The sequence below is a fragment of the Bombus bifarius genome, unplaced genomic scaffold, assembly GCF_011952205.1.
Source record: "Bombus bifarius isolate JDL3187 unplaced genomic scaffold, Bbif_JDL3187 scf7180000007974, whole genome shotgun sequence".
Taxonomy (NCBI): Eukaryota; Metazoa; Arthropoda; class Insecta; order Hymenoptera; family Apidae; genus Bombus; species Bombus bifarius.
The window spans coordinates 490703-517502 of NW_022884360.1; the positions used below are offsets into that span (position 1 = coordinate 490703).

The following is a 26800-nucleotide window of genomic DNA, read 5'->3' on the forward strand; positions in this document are numbered from 1 at the left end:
TTTCTTAAAACGTATCAAATTTATTTCTGCCTCTGCGTGCACACATCTCGATCGCTTTTGGCAAATTCTGAATTTCGTAATTTTAAAAACGCAATAGATCGAAGAATTCGATTCTTCCGTGACCTATCCATTCGATAAACGAGGCATTGAAAACAATCGGCAATCCTTTCCCGCGTTTTATTCACAGACAAAGAATTCTACGAACAATTTTTATTCTACGACGCTTCCCTCTCTTGTCTCCCTCTCGGAAACTTTCCATCGAAATTACGCGAAACTTTGCGCCGCGGTTCGGAAATTACGTACTTCGTAGAAAAATATACGTAAGAGGAGATGATATCGATCTAAGAAGAGAACGAATCGTTTGGGAAAATCGGTCTGCGCAACCGAGAAGTCCTTCTCGCCTCACGTTCCGCCAAGTTTCCGCCTCTTCTCGATCCTCGATCCTTTACTCGGCCCTGCGATCGTCCCCCACTTTCGGCTTCCGCGACACGATTAGGATTTCTCGCTCGAATTGTGAACTACGGACCATCTGAATACGATTCTGCTCGCTGAAACCAATAAGACAGTGGATTAACGTGGCTCCAACTATTTTCTCGCCGCCTCTTCCCCTCGGTCGTATCGATCAGTCGCGGAAAGTGAGATCGAGCGAACAGAGCGGAAACCGACGAAGACGAAAGAAATTTTCCAGCAATTCTCGATTCTATCTGTACGAAAGAGGACGACGAGAACTGTGAATCGTCGAATGCTGTGTGCGCGTTCGATGCTTGAGATGCTGGAGCGCGTGCGCTTGAATATGTCGTGCTCAAACGGATCTCGATACAAACCGTTGTTTACTTTGTCCTTTTATGTAGAAAGGTACATGATAAACGACAAATTTATTCCGAAAACGGCAGAAATCTCGCAGAATGAAAAGCGAGGATCATTTTCTCGTTCGAAGAACTGAAAAGGGAAGATGCGTTAAAAATTGAATTCGGAGACCACATTCGTGTATGCAGTACGATGGCCGGCATTTTCAATAAATATTGCATTAATAAAGTAACTCTTAAGTATTACACGCTTTATTGTTACTCATAAAAGTGCGGCATATGTTTGCTTTTAACCACGAGATGGTCAAGCGCAGGCGTAGCCGGACGAAATTCAAAGTGGATTCTCTCGAAAACGAAGCCTCGAATGAAAAAAATGTATTCCACGTTTTCGACTTATTTTTTCATGTACAATCACCCTCTCCACGGTTGTACCATCGATATACATTGTGTATAAAATCAGCGCGACGGTCAATACGCCATATATATGTTCCCATACAACTACGTTCTCAAATAAAGAAATTATGAAATTGCCTCTATAATTAATTCAGACGATTAAGAAATTATCGCCAGAGAGTCGCTTCGGATAACGCGTGAATAGATTCTTCCGCGTGACAATATCGAGTCTTGGAACGAAGAAATCGCACAAGTTACGAGTCGCCCTGTTATCATCCCGCGTTTGTCCTGCGGGAAAGAAACCGTAGCAGGAGGCTAATCAGCGACAAGTTGGAACAAATGGACGCTCTACTATCGCTATTCGCTATTCCTAATAATCCCGATCCTGCAACTGCAAAACCTACCATCGCCATTCATCATCCTGCAGCACTGTTCCGGCGTTGTCCGCTATTCAGACTCGGTAGTCTTGCAAAGAAACAGACATCGATACAGCAACGACGACACGATAGCGCCACCGATTGGACCAATCCAGAAGACCCAATGATTAGTCCAGTAGCCATTCCAGATGGCTGGACCTAGTGTCCTTGCCGGATTCAAACTGCAGCCAGTGTATGGGATGAAAATGAGACACAGGACGGTGATGCAGAAGCCAACTCTCATTGGTGCCGAGTCTGTGTTGGCGGCGTTTCGACAGTCCCATAGACCGCAAGCGAAGAAGACGAGAAGCCCAGTGGCCAAGACCTCCGCCATGGCACCCTGAAGAGTGGTCAGATCTGCGTGAATGTCCGTCATGCAGAAGGAGTCTCCTGCCCCCTGCGCGGTGTACATTAGCTGCACCGGTGTTATCACCTGCAGAGATCGAAGAATTCTGTATCGAAGAAGTTGGACGAGTTTCGATTGGGGTTCGATTTAACGCTAAAACTACCGACGTGTTGATCGAAATGTCGCATAAAATTGTTGTCACATTCAATGGCGGATTTAATCCTTTGCGGGCCCGAAGCTAATGATCACTTTGGGTCACCTTCGGCCCAGTCTTTCACCTTTCTAAAGCAAATTTATAAGATGCCACAAATGATTTTTGTTAAACCAATATGGAAATTGGTGAGGACACGATATTCGCTCAGGCTAGGTGAATATTAACTATGCAGAACTGCTGGCAGAAATTCAAGTGGAGGATTCGGTGGATTCTCGCGCAGCTTAGGAAACGCAACAATCCTCCTGGTCACTTTCGAATGGACCCATCGAGTCGTCGATGGGCGTTTCGAATATTCCAACAGCTATACGCGTTGACTCGACGAACGTTGTTTCAGCCGAGCCAAAATTCTTATCTCAGTCTTTGTAAACTGACAGATGTATTTTATCCGATTGCGACAATCGTTCATTGACAATCGTTCGTTGATCTTTTTCACAAACACTTTTGGGGCCGCCATAGCATCACTAGCGTCAAGGTAAATCCGCTCCTGACTAGATCCGTGTCGTACCATCATATTATCGTGCATTGTTATAATTATCGTACGATCTTATTTATTACATATACAGGGTGAGGCTAAAATAGGCCACCTAAATATCTCTGCTGTTATTGGTGACAGAACAGATGTGTGAAAGCAAAGATTGCACGATGTCGTGGAGCACATAATTTGATGTAAATAGTTCTTTGATAAATGGACGCGTAGAGGTCATACGAAGATCACTTTCGTTTTTTCAAATGGAACGATGTGCTTCTTTACGTACCATCTAGCGTGGCGTTTTAACACGCGTACAATGATCTGCACGTTCAAGAACATTCAAGGTCAATGAAAGTCAATTGCAAGAGAAAATGATATACTTCGTGTGAGCGATCCAACACATTGTTTTATGTAATGACGATTTATTAACGTACCAGTGCACCGCTGATGCTACGCAAAGAAACGTGTCATCCCGTCTGAAAAATCGAACTTGACCTTCGTACGACCTCCAACTATCAAACAACCATTTACACGAAATCACATGGCGATACCGCGCAGATCTGGTTCGCACATTTCTCTTCTATCTGTTTCACCCTATATAATCCTCATTACAATTTATTTATTTACCGCATTATACAGGGTGGTTGGTAACTGGTGGTACAAGCGGAAAGGAGGTGATTTTACGTGAAAAAAGAAGTCGAAAATATACAATAAATATTTTTCTTTTTTATTTTTTTTTAATTTTTTCCATCGAAACAACGATCTACAGTGAGATCCGTTATAACGAGACGCGATAAAGTGCAGGCGTACCGAGCCAAAATTCAAAGTCGATTTTCTCGAAAACAAAGCCTCGAACGAAAAATTGTTATTCTATATTTTCGACTTCTTTTTTCGCCCAGAATCACCCCCTTTTCGCTTGTACCACCAGTTACCAACCACCCTGTACGTATACTATATATACATTTATTTGTATTGTAAACAATATTATCGATCGCGCGTACAATCACGCGGACTAGTCAAGAGCCAATCGACAGAAAAAGATCAGCAAATGGTGAACATTTCGAGTTCTACGCACTGAAAAATTGCCGATAAGACGCGCACGTACTTTGGTTTCTACGAATTTTACAAAACAGCAACGACACCAACGGTTGCTACGCAAACATATTTTTGTCCTTTGTATCTCGTGTCCTGTTAATTAACGCAAATTGCATCCCGCACAATTTTTCATCGTAGCGAACATCTTGAACTATCGGCTTGGCAACTAAGTGATTGCGGATTTTGTCATTTAATGGGAATAATAAATGCCGCAATCACTTAGTACGGTAGTTGTAGCGCTAGTATCGAGCGGTGATTTACCCTAATCAGACCGAAGCCTATCAGTCCACCGATACACTGGGAACAAATGTAGAGGAAGGTCATGGGCAGAGAGACTTTCCCTAGGATCAGAGCTGCCACTGTTATGGAGGGATTTATGTGCGCTCCACTGATGTGTCCAATACACTGGAAAGTAAAATAACACAGTGAGACAAGAAACATCAGGGAATATAAATATTCCTGCAGTTAAATATTCAATAATTAAGTAATTGCTAAATGCACGGCAGTGAACAGAAGAAAGTTTCAAATTTATACTCGTGTATAATAATTACGTTGCATCATAACTTTGCTGTACCGATAACACTCTTTGCTAGATTTCTATCACGCTGATAACAGTCATCTGCGTTACGTCTAATCGGTAATTTAATTGTTCTTGGCAATTGTAACACTTTCCTCTGCAATTATCGCGCGTTCTTGTGCTACTTTTTTCTTTCCACTTTCTATCGTCCTCCGCTGTAAGCGAACATCCTGGTATCTATTGGGTGGCAACTAAGTGACTGCGGATTTTGCCATTACCATCTAATGGCAAAATCCGCAGTCACTTAGTTGCCAACCCAATTAGTAATAATTTTGATAATCAAAGGGAGTTTGCTATTTCTCTGACATAGTATAAACGATATATCGCGAGTATAATTAGAAAAGCGAAATTTCCGCATGTCAGCCTCGTGATTATGACGACGACCGAGCAAGAAACCAACGATGCGAGGACAAAGGAATTTTCGTTGCTGCACGACAGAAAGTAATAAATTCACGTATCGACTTTCTCGCTTGCAATTTGAATTGCCGCGGCAAGTAAAACAACCGAAATTGTAAATTTCGAAGAAATTGGCGAACTGGACGTTACGATAAATCAGTGAACCACTCTCGGTAAATTTTTATCATCGTTCGCTCGTTCCGTGGGTTGGTGGAAGCCACGAGCGGAGTCGAACACCGATAGAAAATGTATGAAATGGAACAGAGAGATGGCAGAGGCGTAAAAGGAAAAGTTGGAATAGAAAAGTGACAAGTCGGATAGAGATTCAAGAATTTACAAGCGTCAGCGTGATTGAAATCGAAGCTATTGCGAGTTCCCGGAAGTCTAAAGATAGAGTTTCAATCTAGTCGTTGACCCTCTGATTCCCTGTTTGGATTGGCTTGATTAGCAATTGTAAGCAGTGGATGAGTTTTAGAAGTGCCAAAAGCAAGAGGTTCGATCAAATCAACCTATCTGAACTTGATTAGCATCTGGTTTCTCGAGCAACGGAACTAGAATTAATTAGACTAACCCCGAATTAATTATAAGCCAGCGCGTGTATATCTGACGCATTGGCGAGTTGTTAAATTACGGAATAATTTATTAGCTAGAGCAACTGACAGCGTTAGTACCAAAGATACAAACAACGTAGCACAATCGATATTCTTTCGATCGATCGACGAATGCAAATTTTTCTTCGGCCACTTTAGCTTTCACGTGGCAAGATAACTCTAAAAATGTGAAAATAGCTTTCCCACTATATATAATATGTTTAACTAGTATCCGGACAAGTAACTGGTCGATTTCTAGTAGCAGTATATCAATGAAATGTATATATATTAATTAGGTAACACTTTGACTGGCACGTGGAGATCACACGTTTCGCTCAGGACACCACGGGAGTATTTTTATTACTCAAAGCATATAATGGTAAAATAACAATAAGTTGACGATGTAAGGCAACGTTCCTCCCCGATGTACCGTTTATCTTATTGGTGGTCACGGGGATTACCGTGGCGCCTTGCTAACGGTTGATAGCGACATATTATAACAAGGCTTCGTTTACTTCAACAAACCATTCGCATTCGTTACTTCGTCGTAGGCAAAACGTGCAGAATATATCGTTGAAACGTGTAGAAGATATTAGTAAACAGTATTACGATTATCTTTATGATTTCGACGAAACGTTCGACTGAAATGGTAGAGGTAAAAGAAATTATGTTTCTGATAAACCAATGGTAGTGGTAGAATACAAGAGAGGAAAACGTGCCGTGGATTTATCGGATCGAACGATAGCATATTCTACGACACATAGAAGAACCCTCGAGTGGTGTACGAAATTAGCTTTAGAGTTACCGTTAAATACATCAATTTCAAACGCGATGATACTCCATAAACAAGCAACAACAACAAAAATCAAGGTATCAGATTTTAGAATGGCACTCGCAATGCACCTTACACGGTGCCATTCACCAGAGCCGTGAAATATCCTTATTCGACAAAGATCGCGACGCGAAATGCAGAGGAAAGAAGGGCAAGCGTACCTGGCGCGAAAATTTTGCAGAGAGTGCTATAAAATAATGTTAAACAGTTAGGATCAAAAATTGGTAAAAATCTGACCAAAAAGGCGACCACCTATCGTCCGGATTGTATCGATGAGCCACATTTGTGTTCAAAGCGTTTTAACACGGTGCACCGTTAGATGCAACGTTTCTTCTCATTTCTTTTTATCGATGTTCTAATAAAAATGTTTAATCGTTCAATGGGGCACTTTTTGTTTCAAAGTATCTTCTATTTATCGGTTATATCGAAAATGCCCGAACTGTGAATTTTCATTCAATTTTTACAATCGTAAGAAGTTGACGCGCTCCGATCACCGATGACCCACGTGGCGTCACAGCAGAAACCGTGGCGGGTAATATATGACCCACGTGGCGGTCAAAGCGTTAACTGCGTTCGACGTGTACACGAGAGATTTCTAAAACTAAATTCCCCAGTTAACTGGTTGACGATGAACTAGGAAACATCTGTGGCGATTATAAAAATCGCTGCAATATTATTGATCGTCATATCTTGTAACGAATAAAGAAATGTTCGGCTACTTTTGAGCGATGACGTACATATAATTTGTCAGCTACACGAAACAACGAGTAGAGAAGATTGATGATATTATACGAGCATTGATCAATGAATTAATCAGTACGTTGGCAATCGAATTTTCCAAATGTCAGAATGTGGAATTAACCGTTTCCACCTGTGAATCGACTTATATACACGTACTGATAGAGACGTTAAGGAAATTACTGTGTATTTTTTATCGTCCAAGATACATTCGAATTGAAATTGAAAATAGTTTACAGAGGTAACAGTGTATACGTGAAATGACAATATATTTTTTCCTCGATTATACTCGTGTACGGTCTCCTCGGTTAAATATTGAATCAGGTGAAGAAAATCAAACTTCCTGACAGTGTTAAGAAACCTGTTTCAATCGTGTAATTACAAATTCGACAAAAGTTACATAAGAAATAACGTAGTAAGACGTTGGTTAAACCTTGGATTTGTTTACTGCGTGGCATCGATTCGATTGATCGTACGCAACGTGCATGAACTGCCTTTTGTTTCTCTAAAACATTGACTGGCCAATTCACGTCGAACGTAATCCCGCGAATGTTGCGTCGCGTTCAAACGAGCAGCACGACTTCACCACTTAACTATACCACGTTCTGTCCCAACGAAGAAACGTGTCGATTAATTTAGAAGCTCGCGCGTTATTATCGCGTCGAAATGACCGCTCTGCTCGCGTTATCTCGTTTGCACGCAGACAGCATACGAGTTCGTAAAATAGTCACGAATCTGTCCGTAGTTGCTTTTATTCGTACAAGCGGGCCAGCACCGTTACGCGAGAAACAGCCTCATAGCGTGGAGTTATCACCGAGCCAAGTTTCACTCTCCTAAACTCTTCTTTTCAGCCATTCGACGTTAAAACTTACTGCACGTTCACGCACGGGCTGTTATCTGTCGATGATATTTTTCATTCCCAGCAAATGTATCCGAGCAGATAAGAAATGCACAGTAATTTTCCAGCGATCGTTACGACGTTACGCGCGTTAACTTTTGTCGTCTGTGACGAAAGAAGCCCTGGTTTTGCATTTGACCTAACGACAAGCCAAGATGTGGCACGAAAACTCCGACTCACAGCCTCTTTCCAGATGCTCACCTGTATAGCTATCATGGCACCTAGTCCAAAGGCCAGAGAGATCTGCATCACGTTCGGGTGAACACCCAAGCTTCCGATACACCCTGTACATCCAACGAAGACCAGAATGGCGGTGCCGATCGCCTCGCTAACGGCAATGCACAGCGTCTTCCAGCCGGATGCATCCTCTCTCATCAAATTGCTCAGCCCTGTAACGAAACAAGAGGGAGAGAACTATGATTGTCTGTGAGAGATCGAGGGACCGGATCGACGCGACGGAGACGTGATTCACGATCGATCGGTGTGTCTTTTGTCATACGGTCTTACGCTAGCTGAACCTGCGAGGCAATTTTTGTAAGGAAAGTGGACGCACAGTCATTGCCAGAGACGCGGTCGTCGGATGACGCGGCGGAACTCCAGGCCATGTTCTGTCGATGGAAAAACAGCCGATCACAGGCCCGAAGGTGGCCGCCAATTGGAAGGAGAATGACGATACATCGATATCGGAATTGCTGCGATTCTGTCAACCCTTTCGCTGCTAATTCATTTTTGATTCCGTCAGTGCAGCCGAATTGCTCAATGCTCGATAACACGGTCATTTTACGATCATGGTAGCTTCTCGGTTTGGCCATAGACTACGTGGATATTTTTAGGTATTTGTAATAAATGGAATTTATTGAAATAGGTAATTTTCCTTAATTGGGTCTTTGACACGGCTGTAGGTCACTTTGTTTAGATGTTAGTACGAAGCAGAAAATTTTTCACGCGTCAGCATTGGATTCTAGGAATGACGTTACGTCCATAGGACTCCATAGAAATTTTTAGGTACTTGTAGTAAATGAAATTTATTGAAATAGGTAATTTCTCTTAGTTGGATCTTTGACAAAACTGTAGGTCACTTTGTTTAGTTGTTAAGAAGAAGCAGAGAATTGTTAACGTGTCAGCATTGTATTCTAGGAATGACGTTATGTCCATAGGACTGCATAGAAATTTGTAGGTATTTGTAGATAATTGGAAACATACAACGGATAGCATTCTTTGATAAAACGAATAAAACGATCAGATCCAATCAATGAATACATCAATTACAATAATGAACGCAGTGGTGTCCGAGTGCGTTCCGTAGCCACTGTATAGACGTGTTCAGCTCTGTTTCAATCCTTGCCAACGTAATCACGACTACGTCGTGACTCATTGCAGCGTAAATGAAATTTCAAAATATTTAATATAACGCGGGCAACTTCCGTGCTAAGAGTTGGAACGCTTTTAGCCGTCGTAAATTTAAAATTCCTCATAACAAGGTCTGTCTAATGGATCTAGGAATATGGTAATGGCAATGCTGACCGATATCGCTGGCGCCAAAGTAAACAGAGCCTCGGTTGGAATACAGATGTCAAGGAGATGGCTATCGGGCGAAGAAAGAGGTTTAACGAAGGGACTCGCGGTGAATGCATAATGAAGAGGGCAAGCGGGCAGGCAAAGGTGAACATTAGAGGCGGCACGAGCTGATATTCGAGCCGAACCGGAAGCCGGAATAACGCTGGCGAGCACGTGCGAGATTTTCTTGGCGCAACGAAGATCCACGCTCGATCGCCTGCAATTTTCTTAATTACGTCGGGGGCCTTCCCCTGGCTGCGACTCATTAGGGTAACCGCGAACGTGCACGCTCGATCGATGCCGCTTCCAGATGAAATTGCCCCTGAATCGCGCGAAATTTCATCCTTCCTGGCTGCCGAGTCTCTCTATTTCTGAATAGAACGTTAGACAGACGCGGAAACGAGATTAGAATTCCTGGAAGAAACCTAGTCGCCCTCCGGCTCTCAATAACAGCCATTTCGTTCCTGCACTTGGTTAAATTCTAGGTTATGTTACTTTTGCAACGTCCTGTAGATGCAACTGTGCGAATATGAGAATTTATCGGCAATCAAATTCGCATTTGGGTTATCGATGAAGCGAAAGTCTCGATGAAACTTGTTTAATTCGAGGGTTACATCATTTTTGTAGCGTCCTGTAGATGAAGCTGCACGAACACGAGAATATATTGAAAACCTGATTTCCATTTGGCTTCCTAATAAGAGGTATTGTAAATCAAACTTGATTACTTTAATAATTACATTACTTTTGTATCATCCTATGGATGAAACCGCGTGCAATGATTACAGGAATTTATTGGAAACTTAATCTGTATGTTTGGATTCCCAGTAAGAACTAGTCTGTGATCAAATCCTAAATTTTGACAAACCTCACTTTTGTACCATCTAATAGATGAAATTATGCACATATTGAGAATCCAACTTACTGTCGATAAGTTTATTTAGATCTTAAACTGAACATGCAAATTTTGTATCATCCTATAGACTAAGCCTAGATACATAGCAAAATCACGAAAATATTCCCAGAACTTAACTTATCTATGAGCTTGCAAACCTTAAGCAATCTCTATATCGTAAGAAAAGCAACTTACTTTCGATATCCAAACAAGAGATGTCCCACCACCGAAGCTATTCCCATTTCACTTTTGTATAGCCCTGTACGAAAAAAGCGTCTATTCTACGCCTATGAAAATATACTAAAAACTCAGCCATCGATAAATATTACCAAAGAATTTACGTCTTGACAGAATGCGTCATTAAATATTGAATTATGTAACTCAATACGTATACGATCGACTAATGAATTTAAAAATCGTTTATCAAATTCGTCCCCTGTGATCTTCAAACAGAAATATGTTATTTTTAATAGGAAACTGCAACGAGGCTTGTACGCTTGTGTTGAACGATTTGTAGGCTTGATTACAAGTGCTTCTGTTCTACTTATCGTGGATGCGAGCAGTAATCTCGGGTCACTGTTACGTATACGTGTGCCAGGGTTGATAAAGCCGGTATCAGCGATGAAGAAATCAATAGCATAGGTCAAACGACCAGTTTCTGAATAATCTTAAAAGATACAGGCGAAAAGTTTCGCTCGCGATGCAGCGATACATATATATTGCGTAATTTGTCTTCTTACGAAACCCAACAGCATCGAATAATTTTTTATTAGATTCGTGTTTATCAAACATCCTCGTTTCTGGTATTTCCTAATTGCTAATGACAGAACAAAATTTCGCTATATCTTTCTAACGTTTCTTCTCGTTTTACATAGTCCAAAGAATATACGAAATGCACTTGTTTATTTGTAAATTAGCGAGGTTTTATAGCTTCTGAGAAAAAAAAAAAACGAATCATCGCCATCAATTGTAACCGCGATTCTCAGGTAGCTCAGAGATGACGCGCTGAGTGAATCACTCTATACATCTGTTCGTGTCATTCTTACCAATTATCCCCATAATTCCCTAGAATTTAGTATTTCATGAATCACCCGATACGCTTTAATAAGCTAACGCTCAGCTTCAACTTTCCACTCTCGAGGTATATAAGAGGAAAAAAATAAAAGGAAAATATCATATTGACATTAATGTTTCATTAGGTTTACTATCGTGATACTTTCGCGCGGAGAAAATGGCCGCCATAACCGTTACGGTGAACCATCAAAAATCGCGTAAGTAGCCTTAATGGCGTCAAACTTGGCAAAGTGCAGTTTCAAGTATCTCGCGATACATGTTTTATAACGTTGCGATACAAAGTCACAGTTTCGATGAAAGTTTCAAAACTGAAAGAAAGATACCTTTGAGGTTAGGTTTGGGCTAAACTCGAATTAGCTTGGTTCGGTTTGACTTGACTTTTAATTGGTTTCCAGTTGAGTTCAAATATGAGTCTAGGTCCTGACCATCGGAACGTATTGTCGCGTAAAACATATTTCTGAAAAATCTAACAGGCCTCGTGTTCGTTACGCGCTCCTCGATTTTCCGACGAATCGTGATATGTCAAATTCTTCGCAAAATTACCGCGTATCGGTGTGTATAGGGTTAGACGGAGAATATGCGGAGGCACGTCTGCCCCAGAATTACGGCAGAGTTCTCGTGATTAACCGTGTGCCGGCCGGATATAATTAGAAGGCAACACGTGTCACGCACAATTTCCATTAGCGTCCCATCGAGAGTGACAGTGATCAGTCATTGACGTTTGCCACGGCTTTCAAGTACGATTCCATGTTGATGATAGCCTAATTATTGGAAAAGGATCGACTCTGGTGTTATTCATCTCTGTAGAGTGAGGTGCGTCAATCTGCACATTCACAGGGGACCGTTCTAAATAATTGCACTACTATCATGAATGAAATTTTACTTTAGTCTTTAAACTTATCACTTGCCAATTCATTGGCATCGCTATCATTGGTATCGGTACTGATTGGTAAATTATTATACAAAAGTCGTGGTTATATTTCACCTTCCTTCAGCTGATTTATGGAAACCAGGTAAGGAAAGGACCTATTAAGGAAAAAGAAACTAGAGTATCGATAAACAAATTTAGAGAAACCGGTTCTTAGATTCAATATGCCTAATGAATACGTTGATAAAATAACACAGGAAGCAGAAACATTTAATCACGTGGAAATCAAAATATACATTGAATAAAGTTAACGAAATAAGTATTTTGGTTCAGTGCTTGAAAGTGAATTCATTTTAGAACACTGTTCTAAGATGTTCCTGATATTATAATTGAATACTTTCGAAAAAATGTTTGTTACATAAAAGCGCGATGTAAGTCATGTCTTATAGAATGAGTCGTCGGATAATGGTGGCAACACGCTCTAAGCGTTGTTGCAAATTTGAGTTAAGAATGAGGAAGTGCCTCTCTCACTTATTAGTGTTAGAACCAAAGTTCTTCTTTCAGAGGATTGTGTATACAAGTTTGCGATGATATCTGGTGTCCATAATAGCAGAATTGCGAGGGATATAGGTGTTGCCGGTAATTACGATGAAAGTTACCTGCTCGTAATTAGGATTCGAGAAAGTAATAGTTCGTGATTTAGAAAAGAGTGAAAGGTTGATCGTCTACGTTTCGAGCATGAAACGCGATAAGAAATGGCCAGTTTCCCCATAGCTTGCATCAATTAATATTTTATGGTGGTAATCAGCACGCCATCTGCTCTTAGTGAGAAGAATCATTAATCACTCGATAGTGTGGCTCGATAAAGAAGGAAATGGTTACGTCGATAAAAAAACGTCACGATAGAAAGTTCGATAGCGATCGATTTTTCACTACGTAACGTATAAACGGTTAATTCGCGTGAAATGGGATGAAACCACCTTAATTTAACATTCACACGATCGTCAAGTACATTCAGGAATAGTTGTTGCCGACTTTTTCTACATCCATATTTCTAATTAATGTTCTGTGTTTATTGTAATAAAAAATTCATTATATTCCTTCAACTTGAAGTATATAATTAAATTCAAGTTCACAAAATCTTGATTTACACCACGATGATTTTCAAACCTACTAATTTTCTATATTTATTTGACATATTTTTTAAAGAACCTGATTATCTTATCTTCTTGCCAATGTTTTACGTAGATTAGAAGATGTATCGTTGTCTCTAATGAAGATATTCCATAATAAAATTAAATACTTCATTAATTGAATTTTAGGTTAGGTCATGTCCAAGATTCCAACATGGTTCTGACCGCTACTTGTTAGGGCTCACTTTTGCATCACTCTGTATATAAAGCTCCGTGTTTATAAGAACTTATTGACAACTTAACGTACTTTTGGATTTCTAATAAGAACAACTTTTAATCAAATCTGTTTAAATATCGATTCACATTACATTTGCATCGTCCTGTAAACTAGATTCCACGTCTAGGAGAATTTATTGAAAAGCTAACCTATCTCCGAATGTTTTGCATAGATTAAGAAAATGTAGCGTTGTATCGCGTGATTTACGAGCTGGCCGGTGTTAAATATCTCGATACGCTCGAAACTGAAACAATAGAGTTCCTCTCGAATTAATAGCGTGCCGAGAGACTGGAGTAGAAAGCGCGCGCGGAATTAATTTCTGTCTCGCCGCAGTTTAGTCGTTCCTCGGCCCATATAGCTCGCGATTCGACGAGAGCACGCGCGAAAGCTCCCAAGATCGAGGACTACTTCTTGCTCGAGCGTTCCACGCTCCAATTAACGTCGCCTCCGCGCTTTCCGCAACACGTTCACCCCGACCATCTCTTCACTCGACAAATTCCCCAAATATCTAGATAAGAAAAAAGCTTGCTGTCGTCAAATTTCATCGATTAGCCCATTCTGATTCGCTTTATCTGATATTTCATTTGGTTTCCCTTTAAATGATAACGGATAATTAAGTTTAGATCTTCAATAAAAAAAAAAAAACTTGACAAATGTGTGTAAACAGAAAACGATTGGGAGACGAAATTTTATTGTAAAAAGCATTTGAAGCAATTGGATTAGGTTTGAACTAAGTTTGAGTTCGTTTGATGGGGTTGAGTCAGGTTTGAATTAGTTTTAGCGATTGGGTTTGAGATAAATTTGGTTTAATTAAGCTCGAGTGTTAATAGACTTAAAAGTTTAGTGTAGATTAGTCAATTGCTACGTTTGTTTGAAAATAATTGAAGCGATTTGATTAAGTTTCACTTAGATTCGAATTAAGTTTGAATCAGTTTGATTATGTTTGGGATAAGATTTAAAAATTCCGTTTAATCTTTGTTCGAGTACAATACAAGATCAGTTTTGAATTAACTGGCAATGAAAACGAGTCAAGTTCTATTTAATTAAAAAAAAACATTCAAACCATTGAAATCTCGAAATCATCAAAATCCTCGTACATTTATATAAAAGTGCCTGATACGAGTGCTTATGTTTGCGTTCACAAGGAACTATCATGTTGTACATAATTTGAAAAATACTTCTTATCGATTACCATATCTCGCGAGTCACGAATATAGTTGACTAACAACAAGTTAATTAACTCTACCGGTCACCTTTTCTGAAAATTACGCGATTGGGCTAGCCGATAAGTTTTGTCTCTTCGTCGCTTCGATCGTCGTGCCATCGCCAATTAATCTCACGAATTCTACTACACAGCTACAACAGTTACACGTGCGACATTGAGCCAAGTTGGCAGTGAACGTCCACTGACCGCTCTCCAAAACGACACAATTCCCACTCTTTCTCTCTTTCACGCGCTTCATTAACTGGTGTCTAATAGAACCGTATCACGTACCCACCATAATAACAGAAAAATTGCTTTTCACCTTAAGTCCTTCTTTACTGAAGTCTCGTGCTCAAAGAGTTCGTTTCTTCCCCAATTTACTATATTGTAATGCAATTTAACACTTTACCGACCGATAGCCGACTAATCGGATTTTTGTCGCCAACGCTTATCGACCGATAGCCTATTAATCAGCTCTTTATCGCCGACAATCTTTCTCATTATTCGAGCAGTAATTTGTTATTTGGTACTAAGGTGTCTTGCTCAGTCGCGTCAGTTGCGTTGCTTTGTAAGCTGCCACGGTTTTATACCAATTCGAAAAACTTACCGTTCGCGATGAACGAAAAGAATGGTATTGGAGAGTCTAAACCGAAACAGAGCCGGCGCCAGGGAGAATCCGCGCCTGAGCTGCCGGTTGGACGTGCGTATGCTGTTGTACCGCTAGGGGTCAGTAAAGTGTTGAGATATGTAAATATCCACAGCATCAATCAGGTTACTTCACTGCCTTGCTAATGATAAGGGTGTACCATAACTCATGGGACCCATTTCACAGGAGGCACAAGAACGTGTGTGCTACCTGTCCTCGTCTCAAAGTCATGTAGCCATTTTCGCGTTTCATTAATTCGCGACTGACTTACTTATCGCTCGGTCTGTCCGCAAGCTCGCGACCGTCGTATCAAAGAATTTCGCAACGTTCCAAAAATTCCAGGTGTATAGTACTTATCCAACTCCTACGAAGATAAGTAGCTGCGAATTATGGAAACACAAAAATGGCCCTAACTTGGAAACTAGAACAGACAGCACACATGTTCATACGGACCTCTTTCGTCGTTCTTGTGTCTCCTGAAATGGGTGCCTCATGTTACGCGCGCCAATTTTTGTAAACCTGACTGTCTCGCAGGTACCTGGGTTCCTCAAATGCTTAGTTGAAGTCTCTAGCCCTGTAAATATCCACATGATGCATATCTGGCTGCGCATGAAAGGCTCGTTGCAGTTACTCGTACAACCTAATGCTCAAAGTTGGAATTAGTTAAGTTGGCTTTGATCTTCTGCCAATTTACTACATTACGATATGCTTTAGGCTGCATAAACTGTTCGCAAAACACACGTTCCTGCACACGACAAACACTCGTTACGCTGGTTATCGCGATTTCTTGCTCAAAGACAGTACTAACGAGATTAGGATTCGCCGCTCTGCCAGTCACGCTTACACGCATCGCGTCTAACTTTCTACACGGGCCATTTTCAACGACGCTGAACGCCTCGTAAAGACCAGTTTTCACCGGAAAAATACGTTTCAGGATCCCTGCGTGTTTATTAGCCGAGTTTGCAAGCGCAGATGACGAAGGAACAGGGCACTCGGATGTATTGCAGGTAGAGATCTCATGGGATTTCGCTTATCGAGGACTCTTACGGGCCGGAAAGAAAGTTGCGCGCGAAAGTATCTGGAACGTGGAAAACGAGGGAAATCACGGCGATTATATCGGCTCGATATCGTGGCGCCCCTATGGCCACGTTGTTTCGTGTGATTTGCGTTTCGCAAGTGGGACAGTCGTGAGAACACGATTCGTAAATGCTTCGCTAAATCAGGCCAGGCAATCAAACTGGCGAAGGTGTATCTTCAGGGTGGGAACCTTTCGTTTCTGTGCTAGTGTCTTTAGATTTCTCGTTTTCACCGGCGAGTCCAATTTCTTCGCGTTTGTCTTCTTCAAGGGGAACAGAACGATGTTGCAATGTGGTCAATTGTTGTTTCATACCTTTCGATCTTTCTTAACAAAATATTCATCGTATAATTGGATGGCGGTGGAAGTTCCTTGGAATTTTATTACATTTTCTAAAAGATTACTTTGCAAAACCAACGAATTCGCGTAATATGAAAAGAAGAATATTCGTTCTTGGTCACTGCGATGTAACTGCAACGAAGATTCGGATTAGAAAATTTGTAGTTTATATTGTATCATATTTGTAGTTTTAAAGTTGATGTGTAGTCGAAAAAGTTACGGACGATAGAAAAAAAGGAGGGTTTCAAAGAGAAAATTACACGACACGCAGAGAAACATATTATACTCTTGTGTATTTGACTTTTCGGTGACCTTGAAATCTTCCGTGAAGTCAACGTTACAATTTTTAAAAGGAGACCTTCGTCTTTTATCACATGTTTTTGTAGCTGACATCCAGAACTTTTCAAAATAAACACGTGCCTTCCGCACCGTTCTTCACCAGAGGTTTCAAGATCGTCTCAAGGTGAAATACACAAGAGTACATCTACCTCGATATCGTGGGAATTTCGTTCGACACATTTTTTTGTACCGTTCGTATTTTTCGAGATATTTGAGCGGTTTCAGGACACACTGCAAACACAAATTGTTGTTATCAACATGATAAAAGGTATCTAGTATACTGTTACTAAAAACCCACGTTCCAGTTATAAACTTTCTTTCGACCACAGCTGTACAAGTCTAATGAAATTACAACGCCGTGGGTTTCGTGAGACGCTGGATGACCCTCTTTAGAAAGGTTTTTTGTATAGAAATGGTTACTAAAATTTCTCATTCGACAGTATGCCAAACCACGTCATTTTTCGTAACGTCAATTCCATCAATTTCTGACTATTAGAACGTGTTATAGTTTGCAGTCTTGGAAAGATCAATTAACACGTGAACGAACGTGTAATTCTTTCGTTTCAGTCAGTTAAAGTAATTAGCGAGCAATGAATTTTTCTTGCCGCGTAGAACCTCTTTTTTCACGTGTTAATTCGACGTATTAATTGGTAACTTGTGACTGCATAGTTTCCCTAGTAACAGTGGTTGAATTGTGCAAGAGGGAAATTAGCACGATTAGCCTTCAGCTTCCATAACGGTGCTTGCAGAAACCAGGTTCGAATCTGCTTACTCGACGTGCAAACCATGTGGTTTTTGCCATCGTGAGAAAGGACAAGGTATTCTTGACCTTTCTCGAAAGCCAGTTTCGTGGAATCGCGTTCACGTTCCATTTCTCGAAAATAAAATCTCGAATTTCGAATAATAAAATCTTTTAACCTCCTAGATGCTAGCGACAGACGATATTGTTTAATTAATTAGACGTTAAAAATGTCTAAGCCTGAACAGCAGATCTACTTTCGTGGAAATATAATGAGACAGAGACGAAGTAACTATTCGATTTAATAGCTGAAACAATTTGCGAGTGTTCGCCATTAGTCTCGGGCGACTGGTAATGACACGATGCTAATTATCTCACACTATGTCACTATGACACGCAATAGCAGGAATAGAGCCATCTTCCGGGTTATTGTTCGTCGTAGACTTATTGAAACTTCAACACGTGTAAATATAATTCACCTGCTGTCCTTTAAGCTACTGCATGGAAATTCGACGTGCAAATACAAAGGTTATGAAGATATTAAGGAACGAATTCGTCCTGGTGATATTCAATGCAATCTAGTAACATTTAGGGGCAAATCCTAGAAACTTTTATGGGAACTAACTGAATAATAAAATTGTTGGTAATTTCCTTTGGATAATAAGAATAACATTATTTCTTAGCAGAGTGTAGTTGATTTTTCGATTTAAAAAAAAACAACTAAATGAGCAAGATAAGCATAAGTGACTAAAGTTTCGTAAAGAACTATACGAGTAGATACGATCGTCGTGAAGCTTTTTAAGACCGAAGTTTCTTTAGACACGGGGAAAAATTCATTCTTGCCAATTGTTAGTAATAAAAACGTATCGTTTCCGATGTTTCGTAAGGGAAATGTAACGCATTCAAATTTCTAGCCAATTTGCCAAATAAAGCGTCTATAATGCGGGTGTAAACCGGTTAAACAGTACGAATAATGTGTTGATCAAGGCGGAAAAATAATAGTAAGCTATCACAATTTCACGAGGAAATAAACGAAGAACCGAAACGTGCACTTAACCTCTCTTAAACAATATCAATAACTCTTACCTAGTTATTTAATCTAGTTATCTTTCCCATTCGAAAAAGAAACTGGATCAGAAAACCGTGAAAATATCGTCTGTAATACGTTGCTTCGAGCAACGTGTTTCTAGCAAATAATAAATTACCAAAAGTTGACGAAAAACTATCAAAGTATAATCGTTGTGAACCTCCTTTGAACAACGATAATTCCTCTACGTCGATCTAGTTATTCGTTCCGTGGCAAAAAAAAACTAGACTTGGAAAAATACCACGTAATGTCGATATTTTCTCCTCTATAAGATGCTGTTTCCAGCAACGTGGATCACCTATGCAAATTATTTGGTCGTTCTTCCCGATCATAGAATAGAACATCTGTTGCGCGCTGAACACAAGCAGAGCCTACCGATCACTCGGTGGTCACGGGTTTCGTTTCACGTGATGCAGTTTCCGGTCGATCACGAGATCTCTGGTAACCCGATTTCCTGAAATGCACGTCGCGTCGCCGGTACTTTCTTTTCTTTCACCCGAGGGGAACCGGTGCCAGCGAGCACCTTTCTACGCGGTACGATCGAATTTTTATCCACCAGGCCGCCTAGTGGAATTCCATGGCGAAGCAGTGCAACCGGCAACCCACCAGACCCAGTCGAATCGTCCTTTCGTCTCTTTTTCTTTCTTTTCTTTTTTTTTCTTTTTTTCCACGCGTCGCGTTTTAATCATCAGGTGAACGAACTTTTGCGGAATCGAAACTTTCGTCGTCGCGCCGCTCGCTTACATTCTCATTAAAAGGAACGTTTAGTTTCACGATAGAACTATATATATATATCATCATTCTATTCTTTACGATTTATTATTCTATATAGCATATTTTAGCATTGCACGTTATGCTTTGTATCGCTGAGAAACGAAATTGTTAATTTATAACTAGACTGATATTGTTATTCTATCGGATAAATTCTACATTCTAATTATTCTTAAGCCTATTCATTTAGGCAAAACACATATTCCAAGCATTGTTCGTATAAAATAGCACATTGCTTTCGCTTGTTCTTATTTGATTATTAACGCCGTTTCAGTGTGTTCCATTGTAACGTGGAATCTACACGCCGAGTATTGTTCAAATTTGTACATTTTTGATATGCAATGTAATTTGACTAATCTTTCGGTATTCGTCGATTTTGATGAACTTCGCGAAAGCGTTATACGAAAAAAGAAGATATCTGAAGAGATACAAAGAGGTAAGAAAAATAGCAGAGATAAATTTCCAACGAGTATATAAAAATTCACCGTCTCTTTATAAATTAACAATGAAAATCCGTTAATAATGAAAAAGAGAGCAGACTCACATGGTATTTTGAACTTCTTCGTGGCAGTCTGTATGCTGGAGCTCGGATTGAACGGGATGCCAACGCTTTTCGATTTTCCCGCTGTACTGGCGGTGATCGCACCAGTCTGTATTATCGAGATGCCAGTTTGCTCCATGTCTCACGAACTGGTCCACGTCAATCTGCCTGCCCGTTAAAAAATTCAACGTTCATTTCATCGATAGAACTGGTCGAGTTTAAAGGGAAGAAAAATAGGAATTCTTTCTTCGCGGCTATCTACGAGTAATTTTGTTTATTTTTACAAATGGGAAATAATTTGTCCCGGGAATTTGTCAATAGCCATCCCATCGAACTCAAAGAAACAATTAAGAGAAAGGAAGGACAAAATAGGAGATCTTCTTTCAGCAGTATCCATAAATGATTTTGTTCGTTTCTACAAAATAGGAGACATTTTAATCCGTAATTTCGTCAGTAGCCATTTCGTCGAATTGTTGGAAATAGGAAAACAAAAGAAGAAATAGAAATTCTTTTTTCAGAAGTGTTCATCCATAATATCGTTCATTTCTACAAAATAGGAGATATTTTAATCCGTAATTTGTCAGTGTACATTTCATCGAATTGTTAGAAATAGAGCAACGAAAGAAGAAATAGAAATTCTTTTTTCAGAAGTGTTCATCCATAATATCGTTCATTTCTACAAAATAGGAGATATTTTAATCCGTTATTTGTCAGTGTACATTTCGTCGAATTGTTAGAGATAGAAAAACGAAAGAAGAAATAGGAATTCTTCTTTAAGAAGTATTCATCGACAATATCGTTCATTTCTACAAATGGGAAATATTTTGACTAGGAATTTGTCAGCAACCGTCTCGTTGAATTGCAAGGAATAAATAAAAGAAAAGAAAAAATAGAAATTCTTCTTTCCATTTGTAGTTTCGTTCGTTTCTACAAATGGAAGATATATTTTGTCGCGAAATTTCTCAGTAGCCGTCCCATCGAATTTCAAGAAACAATCAAGAGAAAGTGAAAGAAAAATAGGAATTACTTTTTCAAAAATAAATTTAATTCGTTTTTGTAAAGAGGAAGCATTTTGATACGTAATTTGTCAATAACGATCTCGATGAATAAATTTAAAGAAACAAGGGATGGAGGGGAAGGATAGAGAAATGGAAATTGTTTTTAAAAAGCATCCATGAATAATTCTATTTATTTCTATAAATAGGAAATATCTGGATGCGGAATTTGTCAGTAGCGACTGAAACACAATGGTAAACGCGTCGTTTTTCGATTTCGTTATCAGCGAGTTCGGAGACGCGTGTATAAGTGGGACGGGGTCGTAAATCGCGGCTGACAGAACTGTGAAAAACGCGAGAAATAAGGCGGACGGCTGTAAATCGTTGGGAAGCGGCGCTTTTCTCGCGTCGTAACATCGAATTGATAAAGAGACACAGGTACTGTACGTTTCCTGTTTTCGCAAACCCATTCACTCTACAAAAAATGAAAGTTTACTATACGTTTCAAAGATTACATCTACTATTCTTCATTGATTTCGTACTCACAAATTTCCTATTTATAAAGAAATTTGACGAAGAAAGCAATCTCAAAGGAAAGAGAACACCCAATTTTCTTTCCTCCTTCTTTTCCTCGTATCTGGAATTTTTATTGGATAAACGACAGTAGATATTTTGAAAACCTGGTACTATGATGTTTGTATTTCACTTTTTTCCACCTCGTTTGATATATTATGCGATTGCTGTTCGTAGCTAATTTATTGGATTGGCAATTAAGCGATTGCGGATTTTATCATTATCACCTAGTTAGGTAAGTAATAAAGTAAAGTAAAGTAAAAAAATGCAAGTTTAGCAAGTAAACAAAAAATAGAAATTACCATTAAATAATTATGAATTTAATATTTCATAAAATTTAATATATGTATATATATGTATGCATAATTTCTTAATTTATAAATATTATATTTATATAAATATTGTAGGTAAAGTAATTTTTTATATGAAAGAAAATAATGTTAGTAATTAAATACAGGTATATTAAATTAATAAAATTTGAATTATTTAAACCTAATTAGATGGTAATGACAAAATCCGCAATCACTTAGTTGCCAACGCAATATTATTTCCTATCGTCAGAAACAGACCGCAGCTGTACACTTTTGCATTTCCATTCTACCCCTATCTTTATGTTTGTCTGAACAGCGATCAAAAGAATTGAAGCTAAATACAAATTTACAATGCTCCATCTAGCAAATATCGCAGTACGTAGCCCGGATATTTGACATATCCTCGCGCGTTATGTGCATCTTGTGAATATTCGTGTCGTTGAACTCTTCAAAAACTCAGAAATATTCGCGTAACAAATTGAAACGATATAACGTGCTGGATCGTTTGAATTTCAGCGTATCAATTAGTTGCGCTTTGGCTGGCTGAGTTTGCTTACCCGAACGTCACTGTTTGTATTTTCTTATTCGAATTACGCGAACGAAAAATAACAGGTTGCAAGGAAAGTCAACGAGTTCCTATTATTATGAACCGCGATTATATAAACTGTCCGCCGACAAGTTCAATTAAACGTAGTTCTACCGTGTTCTAACGATAAAACTCGAAGAATTCTTTCGATGAAAGAAACTCGAAGAAAGTGGCAAAAGCTCGACGAAAAGACCGCCACTGCGTGTCGAGTTTACCGCCGCATTGTAACGATGACTTTGACGAAACGATAGAAAGTGCGGGTCGTATGATCGAAACAGAAAGCAATTAATTAGCAATCTACCGTACCAGTGACACTTTGACGACGCGGATAATTAAATTGCACAGGCCGAAATTCAGGTAGTCTAATTGATATCGAATTCTACCATTGTGCCAAGGCTAATTGACGTTAAAGGGCACGTTATCGTTGCGTTTCCATTAACCGGCTAATTATACCACGGCAGAAAGATAGAGTCTCGGTCACGCGTTATCGACAGATCGAAACTTGCCGTTCATGGTGTTAAACGGGAAAATTCGGATCGTTTCGCTTCGTCGTTTTACACGCAGCGGCTCGCCAAAGTATTTCAACGATTATCGTAGGAAGCTTCGAAGCTTCAAAGAAAAAGAAAAAAAAAGAAGAAAAAGGAAGAAAGACTCGCGAAGTTACGATTCTACGTAAGTCTTTCCGAATCTGCGTTGCGACTTTTTCCGAACATAAAATGTCGATAACGTTGTCCTGAAAGTTTCTTTCGTTTTGCGAGGAAACAATAGATGCATGAAGTATCTTTTGTTTTATATCGTTTTATTGGATTACGTACGATCCATTCTGTTCCAATAGAACAGAAATCGTTGTGCATCTGTTATTTTCTTATAAAATTAATTTCTCATAAAATTTCTTATAAAATGTTATAGTTATGTGTATAGATTAGATTGCCCTAAAAGTTTCTCTCGTTTTATAAGGAAACGATAGATGTATGAAGTATCTTTAGTTTCATATTATTTCGTTGGATTACGTACGATCCATTCTGTTCCAGTAGAACAAAAATCGTCGTGCGTCTGTTATTTTCATACAAAAGGAAAGAAACTTTTGCCACGGCCTGATGTATACGAATTTTGCTATATGTTTGTCGTATTACATCATACGTGGTATATTTTTGTATAGAAGATGAAGATAGTGAAACGTCTTAATCGCGTAGGGAGATCAATAAAAATTATTATCATTATTATGATTATTCAAATCAGGATACCGGTTAGATCATTTAAAGAGTAAAGTCCACTTCCATTCATAAAAATACGAATTTGCACGAACGTCTGCCAACTACATATTAATAAACCTCGACAAAAATTTTACTTTCCCCATCTTCGACACTCGTCGTACGTATAAGCTGGCTATACATGGTGTGCAGTAATTTTTGAATAAATTTGTGTCTGCAACTATTATATACATTTCCTGATTAAATTTCACCAATATTATTACGATAGTCGTATCTCGTTGCAATGTTAATGCAATTTCAATATGCATCCGTGTATATAATAATGGTATATTATAAATAATAATTTATAATATACCATTCATATAACATCATACGGTGTATAATACATTGAACAACCATAATTTACTCATCAAACATTTCTACACGTTGCAATATATTTTGCACAACGTACGTAACTTATTCATAAGAGGTGGAAAGTTTCCACAAATGTTCAACTGTTTGGCTACATTATCGTAGAATTGCATGCTCCGTGCAATCAAAATCAAGTGGAGCGATCGATAATCCTGATTTAATCCCCGGCCAAGGATCTCACGATAAGGATGTAATCTTTGTGTGGCGCGTTGTAAACATCGGAGTAGTTGGTAATCGAAAATTCCTATACGTACACACGTATCTGAAGTTTAACGTACAACCGTGACCAAACTATGGATTAATCGTCTTGGATATTCCTCTTTTAGCGATTTCAGGTGTTCTTGCTTCGAATTCCGATTAAAATACAAATAATTCTTCCTTTCTCCTCTCGTTTCAATTTAATTCTCGTATTTGCGAGATTTGATTCGTTTTATCGACTGGTTTAAATTTCGATTGAAATTTTTACGAGAACTTTTGCGTATTCAAGTCGAAGCTCGGGCTTCTACGTTTTATCTCGATTCGAATCGACGTTTCTACGTTTCGATCGAAATAAAAAAAAAAAAAAAGGGAGGGGGAAATCTCCATATTTCGATGTAAACTCAAGTGCCCAATGTCAACGATCCACGCTTCGTAACGAAATCATTATCTTCCGTGCCCATCGAAATTCAAATTCAAATCTGCGAACTGTTAGAAATTTCTGAACGAGAATTTCGAACTTCCGCGTTTCACGGCTGGAAAAAATCATCGTGCAACGATCGTGATCGTAGGAAATCGTATAATACGAAAAGATAAGCAAAGTATGCGAAACGTAGTTTGGGAGCAAAAATAAGAGACAACGTAGTGGAAATAAATTCTTCATATTAATTCTAAATATTAATTTCAATTATTTAGTAAATAATCTACGTGCCACAAAATTGGGCAAAATTTGATTCTATGAAATTTCTTATTTCAATGAAAATCATTTAAAAACGAAAAATAATAAAAATAATTTATCTGTTATTGCTAATTTGCAAGTTAAATTTTATTTCCCACTTGCATCTAATCGACGAACAAATGATAATCTATAAACGAATAATTTTTCCTCCTGTCTTATCTATTTCCATTTGTTTATTAATTTGATGGTTAATTAACTAGACCGCAGTTGACACTTGCTCATAAAACTACTCGCTTTCCGAACGAATTGTTCGCAAGTATATTTGATCTTGGTCTATTCATAGTAATCAACAGATGTGTTATTGACAATCCCAAATTCCAATACACAATACTCTCTCTCTCTCTCTCTCTCTCTCTCTCCCTCATTGAACTGTTACCTACGTGTAAAAATAGATTATTATCTTACGCATCGATAAGCAATAAATAAAAATAAATAGAAAGTAAACTGACATTCCAAAATAACACTTAATTTCATTGTTTCAAGTAACGCACTCGAGCTCGTCCAAATAACGGACAATCCTTCCCCTTCTTCGATTGACCTGCTCCATAACAAATCACTGTCCATTGAAACAACTGTCTACGTGTAAATTTCTTCAACAATAGCCTCAACATTGACTATAAAACTGCACGATAACCAAGACCAGTATACGGCAGAAAATAGTAGCAATTTGATGTTCAACTTGCTCGAAAATGAAAAATCTACCTCCACTAGCTGCTCTCGCTTAGACCTGTCCCGCTTATTTCTATCCCTCGCCTTTATACAGCGTACCGATTATTATTCTAATATTCACCGGACGAGATCGATTTTCTACCGAAATTCCACTCGTTCCATCAGCTTAATAGAAACGCGTGTATGGGAATAAAAATCCGCAGTCCGGTTCTGCATAAAGTGACTCACGCTGAGACGAAGATCGATCAGCTGTGCTCCACCTCGTGTTACGTTGCGAGCAGAGAGAAGAGAGGAGCACGTGGTGTTTCTCGCGGTCACTCGGCCGAAGCTTGACAATATGACACCTGGACAAAAAGCGGCGGTTGGACTTGCGCGATTCGGCACAGCGTCGTAATGTCGCGTGGCTTCAACCAGACTGAATCGGCTCGCGACTCGCTTCTACCTCTATATGTAGAATCTCCTCCTCTGGCAGGCACTCTGGCTCCCGTTACTTCTGCCAAATCGATGCCAACCGACCGACATAGTTTCTCATCCTTTCGGACGGTACTCCCCTCGGACAATGCCATTCTTTCTCCGTAGCCAGCAAACGGATTCTGTGCCTTCTTTCGCGCGTCTTGCTCTTCCCGCGTGTTGATGAACGCGCAGCGCACTGCGAGCAAAGTTGGCGCGATTATTGCATTGGCAACTAAGTAATTAGTTGCCAACGCAAGAGTAGGTCAGCGATTTGTTTGTTTATTTATTCGTCGGTATATTCCAAGATGGTTCGTCGTTAATAAACGATAACGTTATCGATGATCA

At 39.3% G+C, this 26800-nt stretch overlaps 1 protein-coding gene and 1 long non-coding RNA gene across 5 annotated transcripts in view; one reads left to right on the plus strand and one right to left on the minus strand.

The window, feature by feature from the left end:
• Positions 1 to 26443, minus strand: LOC117217192 (aquaporin AQPcic-like). Of its 4 annotated transcripts, none has more exons than XM_033464597.1 (6): positions 26231 to 26443; positions 20316 to 20480; positions 7972 to 8159; positions 4001 to 4144; positions 1604 to 2048; positions 1 to 548 (listed from the first exon to the last, which is right to left on the minus strand). In XM_033464597.1, exons 2-5 carry the CDS (start codon positions 20449 to 20451, stop codon positions 1647 to 1649), a joined length of 870 nt encoding a protein of 289 aa, XP_033320488.1. In that variant the 5' UTR covers positions 20452 to 20480; positions 26231 to 26443; the 3' UTR covers positions 1 to 548; positions 1604 to 1646. The 4 variants fall into 4 exon arrangements, with proteins under 4 accessions (XP_033320488.1, XP_033320490.1, XP_033320489.1 ...); XM_033464599.1 differs by having other exon boundaries at positions 26263 to 26437; XM_033464598.1 differs by having other exon boundaries at positions 20316 to 20476; positions 26231 to 26437.
• LOC117217194 overlaps positions 1 to 26800 on the plus strand; it is a 74018-nt gene that overhangs the window by 33737 nt on the left and 13481 nt on the right. The gene's annotated exons all lie outside the window — the stretch shown is intronic.

What these genes read in the sequence shown, in the direction of transcription:
- LOC117217192 (XM_033464597.1), bottom strand. Translation starts at nt 20,451, where the DNA reads ATGGAGCAAACTGGCATCTCGATAATACAGACTGGTGCGATCACCGCC. An exon ending in GTGCCATGATAGCTATACAG is followed by an intron (nt 4,145 to 7,971) that starts GTGAGCATCTGG and finishes TTTACTTTCCAG; the next exon opens with TGTATTGGACACATCAGTGG. An exon ending in TAGGCTTCGGTCTGATTAGG is followed by an intron (nt 2,049 to 4,000) that starts GTAAATCACCGC and finishes CGATCTCTGCAG; the next exon opens with GTGATAACACCGGTGCAGCT.